Source organism: Castor canadensis, chromosome 4, assembly GCF_047511655.1.
Source record: "Castor canadensis chromosome 4, mCasCan1.hap1v2, whole genome shotgun sequence".
NCBI lineage: Eukaryota > Metazoa > Chordata > Mammalia > Rodentia > Castoridae > Castor > Castor canadensis.
In genome coordinates, this window is record NC_133389.1 from 184,167,867 (window position 1) to 184,178,151 (window position 10,285).

The 10,285-nt window shown below is 46.0% G+C and overlaps 1 protein-coding gene across 2 annotated transcripts in view; it reads right to left on the reverse strand.

Moving 5' to 3' along the window:
• The window catches only part of Ndufa10 (NADH:ubiquinone oxidoreductase subunit A10), a 48,466-nt gene extending 38,181 nt beyond the window's left edge, over positions 1–10,285 (reverse strand). The window contains exons 1-5 of one of the 2 annotated variants that reach the window (XM_074072177.1): positions 10,128–10,285; positions 5,587–5,755; positions 4,682–4,897; positions 2,205–2,291; positions 1,142–1,267 (exon numbers count right to left, since the gene is read on the reverse strand). In XM_074072177.1, the coding sequence (XP_073928278.1) occupies positions 1,142–1,267; positions 2,205–2,291; positions 4,682–4,897; positions 5,587–5,755; positions 10,128–10,202 (673 nt within the window). In that variant the 5' untranslated portion in view covers positions 10,203–10,285. The remainder of the gene's footprint in view (positions 1–1,141; positions 1,268–2,204; positions 2,292–4,681; positions 4,898–5,586; positions 5,756–10,127) is intronic. The other variant, XM_074072178.1, reaches the window with a different exon arrangement.

Sequence of the window (10,285 nt, forward strand, 5' to 3'; positions counted from 1 at the left end):
CGGGAGCAGTTTCAAGAAACCATTGTCTCTGCAGACTCTCTCTTGGTGGAAACTTGGTAGAAATGACAAACAGGTAATTTCACTAAGGCCCATAGAAAGACAATTATTTTGCTTTAACGCAAGCACTCCAGTGGCACCCCCTGGAAATTCTACCTCTAGAGGCAAACCCAGGATGGAAAAAGGGGAAGACTGAAGAGGAGGAGGCATGGCCACAGCAAGGCCTAGGGTGCCATCTGGACCAAGACTTGATCACCCCAACAGATATTATCCAAGGAGGAAACACCAGGCCTCCTGTTGGTTTCTACTTGTTGGACCTATAATGGTCCAGCCTGTCCCACCGTTGAGGTCACACTGCCTTTGTTCTGCTCCCCCTGCTCAGTCTCCTTTTCGCTCCTCATTTACATCAGCATCCCACTTCTTAGGCACTTTTCCACCACATACATCACCTTTCTCTAGCCAGTGCACTTTGCTTTTCCCAACCAACACTGAAATGACTTGCTAAGGTCAACAACCTCCTGAAGGTGAAATTCAATGGTTACTTCTTGTCAGAGCCCGTGATGACCAATCCCCCCTCCCACCTTTTGCCTCTCCTTCTGACCACTCAGTTCCATTCCTCAGAGCTCCACCTTCCCAGGTATCCTAGATCTGGTCTCAGCCCTGACGCAACTCATGGGCATTCTCAAGACAAAGTATGCTCACTGTCACTGATGATGCTCCAACTACTTCCAGCCCATCCAGTCCTCAGGCCCTTAGCACAGACATTCACCTCCCTGCAGGGGTCTCCAGGGCCCATCACAGGGAACCTCACACACGGGACACCCAAATGTCCCACCTCTCGGCAGGCTGCCCTCCACACTCTCACTTTTTCCCAGCAGGCCCCTCCCATTTGAACTTCCCTCACCAGATGCTGTCCTCTAGGCAAATGCCCTCAATCATTTTAAACTGACCCATCACTCCATTCTTCCCATGCCTAAAACCTCCAGTTGCTCCTCAGTCCTTTCAGGAAAAGTCTGAGCGAGTGCCCTAACAGTAAACAGCTGGCAACTCTCACGGAGGCCCTGCATGCTGTTGCACCCACCACCCTTGGACAGCACCTGGCTCCCCTCCACAACAGTGCCTCTCCAAACATCCATCTTCTCACCTCCCTGCTGCCATCCTCTGGACAACCTCTGGAGGCCACTGGTTGAGGAAGCTGTCTCAACAATACCCCTTTCCCCAGTCAGCTGGGTCCCCAAAGTACTTCCTTCCTTGGCAACCTGGAACAACACTGAGGAACCATCATGGATACTGCTCTGCAATTCATCCTCTACTCTGGTTTAATACCCCACCTCAGCCCCAGGATTGTCTCTCCTCCCTTCACACCCAAGCATCTACAACAAGGGCCAGGCACAGTGTCATGTGCACCATCCCCCGCCCCCACAATGCCTGCTGACTGACCAACAGCTGCTCTGCATATCTGACTACATCAGCTCTTGGGCAGAAGCAAAGGCTCCATCCACTCTTCCTGCTATATGCACACTGGTGGATGACCCCTAACCACCAGGACATAGGTGCAGAGCCTCATTCTCAATCATTCTTTCCCTTGCTTCTATCTCCTCATTCATTGACCAACCACACCCTCAGTGAAACTACTGGATTTCAACTTACCACCTGTCTAGCCATCAAGCACACAAGTGAAAACCCAACAGTGAGAAAGACAGGCCCAGTCAAAACACTGCCCACACACTCCCAGTTAGACACTCTGTCCCCCACTGGATTGCATCAGGCCAGCCTACTTTTACCAGGAGGCCTTTATTCAATATTTTCCCATGTCCCAACTAATGCCACTGTCCTTAAAAACAAAGGAATAGTAGTGTCAAAAGGGGACTTTGATGACAGGCACAGGGGAAGAGCTCAGTATGATTCGGTCAAGGAAAATCAGGGAAGGTCCTACAGAGCGGAGCTGAAAGTCAGGGGACTCTTGGGAGACAACAGCAGGAGGTATGTAATACTGCTGCCCCAGAGAAGATGAAAGGACAAAAGACACCTATTTCATGAGAGAAGAGGACAGACGGGAGCGCCATGCTACCCTATGGACATGTACTAAGTAATGGCACTTATTTGTCTACTTAATGGCCTCTCATAAAGCACTCAAACTGTAAAAGCCTCTTTCATAGCCACTGTGGAGGCACACTCAGTGAGGAGCTTGTCACAACATGACTCACACTGCTTTCGGATGAAACCCTGCTTGTACATCGCCTCCAGGAAGACAAAGTCACTATAGATGGAGCGTTCCAAAACTACACCTTGTCCTGTTTAAAACAGATAAACAAAAGTTAAAACCCAAACGATTAAAAGCACTGTTAACAAGTAATTTCATTTACAAATGGAAAAAGTCATTTACAATGCCATTTCCATACCAAATATATTCAAAAGACCATACACTATTGATCAATGAGAAATCACTTTCAAAATCTTTTCAGTTTTGGTAATATTGTTTCATTACATCAGCTATAATAGAAACATCCAGCTCTACTACTTTAGCCACACCCTCAGCCCTTTTGTTTATACTTTTGTTTGAGATAGGCTCTTGCCCAGACTGGCTTTAAACTTGTGATCCTCCTGCCTTTGCCCCCCAGTTAGCTGGAATTAAAAGCATGTGCCACCACACTCAGCTACAGAAAGTGTCTGTTTTTAACCAAGTTATTTCACCCTCACTGCCCCACTCCAGTCCTGTCCTGCCCCAGCCACTCTTTTCAGATTCTAGGGTCTCCTTCTCACCATACCTCATGTCCCACTCATCATAAACAGTCCACATGTTCTTCCAAACACATCTCAAAACACCCCCCGCCACTGCAGTAGCCCCTGCTACCTTATCCCTCCGACCCCCAGGCAGCAGAGGGACACTTCCAAATTAAGCCAAATGTAGCTGCACTCAAATCTCCCTGTGGCTTCCTCTCTCCTTCAAAGAAAAAGACAGTCCCTGCCATGGATCTCAGGCCCCAACAGTCTCACCTGGCCTACTTCTTCAATCTCATCTCCATCTGCTTCCAGCCTTGCCCCCTGATACCATCACAACCGTCCCCGATGCTCAAGATGCTCAGGACAACAAGACCCCCACAATCAGCTCTGCCAGGCCTGAACAGAAGCCTCCCTACCCTTCCCATCTACAAGAGTGGGTGGGCCCCCAACCCTGCTCTATATGGCCCTTTCCCCAGGGCACCCACCACTCCTCATTACATCATACCTGTTTCCACATTCAGTCTTTATCTCCCAGTACAATAAAAGCCTCCTTCCTGTAGTATCACAGACTTCTGGGCACTCACTAAATAACCAATGAATAACTCAATACTGCACAAAAGTTAACAAATTAGTGTGCACGTACCAAGTAAAACATTTCCTTTTAACTTTAAGATTGAGTAGTTGGAAAATAGGGTGGTGTATACTTCAAAAAGAAACTGGAGTGATCCAAAGGCCAATATCATGCCCAAGCCATGCACAGGTTTCCAAATTGGGCCTTGGTACAGAACTCCACAAGTAGACTACAGAGCACTATTTGCCCATAGGAGCAACACTAACCAAGATCAGTGATTATGTGAATCACTAGCAAAATGTTGGAAATGCAAGAGAATAACTACACTTCCGTGACTGTCTTAGACAAGAGTGTTACCTTGCATTTCATGTTGCATCCATGGGAACCTTAACGGAGGACACAGTGGGTCCCAAAGGAGGTTTGTAAACCAGCATCTTCACTTATCCAAGGGCCTTGTAGAAGACACATTCTTGTTCTCTCAGCTTAAACCCCACAAAGCCACTCTCTAAGAGACAGCAGTCTCTTCTGCTTATAAATACATTCATCAGGAGCTATGACAGTCAACCATGTGGCAACCACTGCTATGCAGACAAAAGCTGCAAAAATGAACAGTCTCCTTCCCCCCCTTTACATATGCCGTTGCTTCTGCTTGGGTATTCAGACCACTGTGGCGCAGTGGCTCTGACGCAGAACTGGCAGCATACCTGTTGACAATTCTCAGGATGCTTGGGTCTGGCCCAAGAGAAACAGCCCCTAGTTGGACCCTGACCTCATCTGCACATGCCCCCTTTATCCACCCTCCCTTCATTTCCTGTTTCCTGATCTCAGCTGACCATCTCCCAGGCTGTGGACTTTGCCCAAGCATATAGCCCTTGACTGGCTCTCAGTAACTTCCAGGTATCCATCTGGGGCCCTGTGTGTTCTGCTTCCCCCAACCTCTATCATCTTTTCAAGGTCTAACTTTGGTGGCTTTATGGTGAATTCCAGAATTCCATCAGCCTTACAAAACAACCATTTTGCTGTCATCCATATCACTGTAGGATATGCATCCCACTTTCATGAGTGTGATTTCAGTTCTTCCTAGTCACTTATATGTGCTTTCCTCCACTGTTCTGACACATTTCACTTCGTGATTAAAGCAGTGGCATAAAAATTCCATACATCTACAAGTGTCACTCCAGTACACACAGTGAAACAACCTTTCATCACTTTTATTCTGAAGCAATAACAACATGGACCTCAGGAATTTATGATCTGGCTAGAGACACAGAACTTGCCTTGAGTACCTTTATGGAAAAGTTCTACTTAATGGCAATTTAAAATGGCCGAATACTAGAATAAGAGTTAAAGAAGAACACACCCAATACCACCTGACCAAGGACATCGCACCTGTGCTCAGCAGGTGCTCCAAGGCGTCTGCGTACTGCAGGAGGCGGTTGGCATACAACCAGGACTGCAGGCGGTAGCTGTTGCCATCATTGCTTTTTGGGTCATCATAAAATTTTTCCAAACTACAGTTGCCACTAAACTCCACATCAAGGGGTTTTCCATCGCCTGTAGCACTGTCTACATAATGTATTCCTGCTTCGGGGAAGTGCTTCAAGCCTGAGAAGAGAAATGCTGAGATGAAGCAAGAATGGATCACTCCCTCCCACTGACGACCTGTGAGGACTAACCAAAACACAATGCCTGTTTGGATGCCATTACAAGAGCTGCTCATTAGGACCAGGGAAAGTTACCCTCACGCCTGTGCTTCACTGCACATAAAGGGAATACATAAGGTGTTGAGAACACCACACTTGCACATGAGAGCTATAGGTTGCCTGTGCCCTTGTGTGAATTCCTCCCAGGAGAGCTTCCATGACCACAGGAGGACCCCCGTAAATGCCACAGAAAGACAAAATGGACAAACATCTGCACGAAGAGTCAGAAACAGGTTGTAACAGCCAGCTGTGTGGCATCTTCTGATCTTCCCAAGTATTCTAGGGTGAAAAATAGCAACAGTAACAGCTCCCTAGGTGTTGGAAGCCTTCACAAAGTCCACATAAGACAACTCATGTGGAAGTGCTCTGCCTGCACTAGGTGCCAATTCAAAATGACAACTGGTATGGATTTTTGAAATTTTTTTCTAATTCTGAAAGATTCAAAACAGGTTTTTCAATAAACATTTCAAAAATGTAAAATACTTACCTTAGGACCAGTTCTACCTAGTCAATATCAAAGTAAAATCAAAGTGGAATCAGCAACCACTTGTCTGAGGAACAGGCAACATTCTGTACAACACTGATTCATACCTAGAGTCTCTGCGATTCCTTTTGCCAGCATGCCTTTCCCTGAACATATGTTGCCGTCTACAGTTATCACTTTGCTATATTCCGTCAGTTTTTTGCTTGTCTTATCACCAAGTATGAAGGCCAAAGACCCATACTGCAGCTTGCACTGTGTGCTGGTATGAATTTGGGCCTGAAAGACACAACATCATATGATACAGCATGACCATTCTGGTTACTGCAGGCATTAGCAAGACACCCCTCCAGGACAAAATGCAAAATCTGTATCTTTTTACCTGCTAATTTTTTTAATGATCTCACTCTCTTCCCCAATGCAAGCTCCCTAAGAGCTGACATATTGTCTGTCGGTACACTGCTAAAACCTCAGGGCCTGGAATGAGTGTGAGTATGATCACTACATTCAATGAAAACTGGATGGATGGGATGGGTGGGATGGAAGGCAGGCAGGGAGCAGAGGGAGCTGGGAGATAGGGAGAGAATAAAAAGCATCTCTCTGGTCCAGGATCCTGTCTTGAGCCCCTACCCTAGTTACCCACTGTTTGTGAAATAGTTCCAGATATCCTCCTAAAGGTGACTGTAAGCTAGCAGACCTAAAACTGAAGTCTAACACTCATGCTCTAACACTCAAATCTGCTTTCCCACATGACAGGAGATATCCACCATCCAATAAGTAAAACAGGGCAAATAACAAGTATCTTCTTTGCTATCTTCCTTCTTCCTCTGACTCCATAATCACTCACAAAATCCTAGCTCCTTAACCTCTCTGGATGAAGCATCACTTCCCTCCCCTGCTGCATTAACTCCATACACAGCTTCAAACCTCTCACCCACAAGGCCAGTTACCTCATCCTCACCTGTCTCCAGCATCTCCAGCTATTCTCCACACTAAAGCCTAAATAATCCACCCCCCCCCAAATAAAAATCACCAAGTGGGGATAGAGGGATACCACTAAAAGGTAAACAACTGAAAAAAGTCAACATATTTGAAGGAATAACCACCTTAGTGTATAAAGAGATCAGCATAAGGACAGGAAAACACAGTTTATTTTAAAAGTATTAAATGTGCCAATAACCACATGAAAAATTTTCATCATGTTTATGAGAAGCAAACAGAGACTATTAGCAAGGAGAAAATACTGTTTCATGTATCAAAGTGGGAAATACTTGATTGAAAAATGATGCATTTGCCCTCATGAACTGCTAATGGGGATTAAAGCTAGAATACACTAGGCCTAGCAGCAGGGACCCATTCTAGGGGAACAGAAAGGCATTCATGCAATGATCCACTTACGTGGATGCTCAATGAAATATGGCTTATAATATCAAAAATTAACTAGAAACCCTTAAATGTCCAACAACAGAGCAGTAAAAAATCAATTCCTGACCAGGCCTGGTGGCTGATGCCTATCAGTTACTTGGGAGGCAGAGATTAGCAGGCTCACAGTTTGAGGCCAGTGTAGGCAAAAAGTTATCATAATCCCATCTCAACAAACAGCCAGGTATGATGGTACACACCCACAATCCCAGGTATACAGGAGCCACAGGCAGGAGGATCTGGGTCTGAGGCTGGCCCCAGGAAAATGCGTAAGATCCTATCTGAAAAATAACCTAAAAGCAAAAAGGGCTGGAAATGTGGCTCAAGTGGTACAGCACTTGCCTAGCAAGTGCAAGGCCTTTAGGTCAGACCCCAGTACTGCAAAAATAAATAAATAAATAAATATCAATTCCTTTTTATGGAATACTACTCACTAAAATAATAAAGTATTATGGAAAAAGAATACAGGAAACTAAAATATTTTAATCTTGGCTTACTTGGTTGCTGAAGAGAGGGGATAAAACAGATTGTAAAAATGAATGCAAAGCAAACTAAGATCTCACAAAGGAAGATGTACAGGTGGCAAGGGAGCATATGAAAAGATGTAACACGACTTGTCATTTGGAAATCCCAAGTGAAACAAGAAGATACCACTACACACACATTAGACAGCTAAAAATCCAAGTAACTGACAACCCCAAGTGCTACCAAGACTGCAGAACTGCAGTGATGCTCAGGCACTGTTATGAATACAAATGGGACAGTCACTTTGGAAGACAGTTGGCAGGTACAAAATAAGATCAGTCACACTATACCTGGCCCAGTAATCAAACCCTTAGCTTTTACCCAATTGGTATAAAAATGTGTTTCCACAAAGGAATCTGCAAGCACACGATAATAGCACCTTTATTCATAATTGCCCCAAACCACAAGCAGCCAAGCTGCCCCTTCAATAGCCAGAAGGATGAAAGATGATATATCCAGACAGTGGAGTATTATTCGGTGATAAAAAGAAATGACCAAGCAAGCTGCAAAGACATGAGTAAGTCTTAAATGAACATTTCTAAGTTGAAAAAAAGCAGTATGAAGGGCAACATAGTGTATGATTCCAATTTCATGACACTGGAAGAGGCAAAACGATAGAGGCGGTAAGAGATCAGTGGCTGTCAGGGGTTTGGGAAAAATACCAAGGGTTTAAGCACAGGGATTTTTAGGATCATGAAACTAGTCTGTATAATACTGTAAAAGGTGGAGGCATGTTATCATATACATCTGCCAAAATTCACAGAACTTCAGAGCACAAACAATGAAGTCAATGCATGCAAATTTGCAAAAACTAATTCAGATTGAAGCAGAGTGTGACAAAACAATCCAACTGTGTGACAAATATGTGAAACCACCTCACTGAAAGAGGTGGAGAGAGGGGGCAGAAATGATAGCAATCTGTAAAAGTCAAGGCAGAGTCAGTACATCAGCACTCCACCCTAGGTGACAAGGATGTTCTCCGTGGAGGGTAGATTAGACTCACCACTTTCTTCTCTCTCTTCTTCCCTTCCTTCCAACAACTGATCTTTACCATCTCTATCATTTTGCCTTTTCTAGAATGGAATCACATCTGTTGCTCTTCACACTGTTTTTCCTTTTTCCAATCAGAAATGTCCATTTAAGACTCATTTGTGTTTCTGTGACTCATTCAGTCATTTCTTTTTATCACTGAATAATATATTCATTCTCTCTCTCTCTCTCTCTCTCTCTCTCACACACACACACACACACACACACACACACACACACACTCACACACTAGGAGTAAGCAATTAAGTAACTGGACGTCAGATGAAGCCAGGTATTTCACTGTGGGAGAGTGGCATTTGAAAAAAGTTGAAGGTGGTGGGGAGCTGGCCAGGTGAACATCTGGAGGAGGATCTTTCAGTCAGAGAGAAGAACAGTGCAAATACCCTGAGAAAGAATGCTGCAGGGTCACCAGAAGGCACAGTGGAGCAGGGATAAGAAGGTAAAGTGCATGTGTGTATGGGGGTGTAACCTTACAAGAACTTGCACCCCATAAATTAATCACTCTCGCCTCGAGGATAGCTCAAATGTTTCCTCATTTGGGTCCAAATCTTGAATATACCACAGATTGGCACAAAGCAAGTAATGTTTGCATCAAGAAGCAACTTTTTCCAGACTTCCCCAGTCTTCAGAATACTTCTTTATAGTGTTCTCAAAGTCTTCCCTGTAGTTTCCTATCCCGTTCTTCTGCTCTCTGGAATCACACAGAATAACTGATCTTTCCCGACCTAGTTCTAATTTCTTCAATTATCCCTCAAATCCCAAGGTACACAACTTCTTCATCTTGCTCGTTTTTCCGGGTCTACTGAAGTTACTCTATACTCCCTTTGGTTAGCAGTGCCCCGAGTGAACACACTGGTGGAGCAGCTGTGTACAGGGCCTGGGATTACAGCAGAGCACCCCTCTCTTCGGAGCTCCGACCTCCTCTAACACACGTCCCAGAACATCGGGCATTGAAGCGACAACCAACCCTCTCTCTTCTCTTTTGCAACCTGAGTTATCTCCTAACAACATTTATATGACTTTTAAAATTAAGACTATTACACTCCTCTGTTCAAATCAAAATCCTTAGCATGGAGGTTAAGTCCCTGTACACTGTGACACCTACTTAGCTCCAAGCCACTGGCAAACAAGGAAGCTAAGATACAGCCAGAGGTAGAAAGTTATGTTTCTGGTTAGTTCTTTCGCTTCTCTTGGCCCCTCCGCGTCTATTGTCAGCCCCCTGTTCTCTACCACATAAAGTTCCCCATGCCTTCCAAATCTAACCCTAGTGTCGTCTCTTCCGCCACTGCTCAACATCACTTCATCCGCGCTTGGAAAAGCTGCTGCTTGGACTACGAATGAGCGCGAGCCACAGCCGCCTGGACGTCCCCACGTCTACCGAGGCAAGCGCGCTAAGCTTCAGCCTCTGCCAGGGGGTCTGCCAAGGTCAGCCAAGCGACGACCACCTCGATGCCGCAGCGCTCTGCTTGGAGCAGAGAGAAAAGCTCCTGGAGAAGCTCGCGGCATCTCCGAGGTCTAACCACCACCGAGAACCAAACAATCCCGGGCTTCCCGGGAGTGACCCTAGAAGTCGCCTCCCAGCACCGGAGACGAGCAAGGGGCCGCGCCCGACAGCGAGGGAGGACAAGGCCCGTCCCGCCCACTGCCCGCTCACCACGCGCTGGGCACGAGCCGCGAGGCCACGCGCGGACGCCGGCGCCGGGACCAATTTCAGGAGCCTCAAGGCCATAGCTCCCCAGTCGACTCAAACTCAAGGACCTGAAGGGACGCGGTCGCGACGGGGTCCTCTGCTGCGGCCGTCGCGCCTACGTG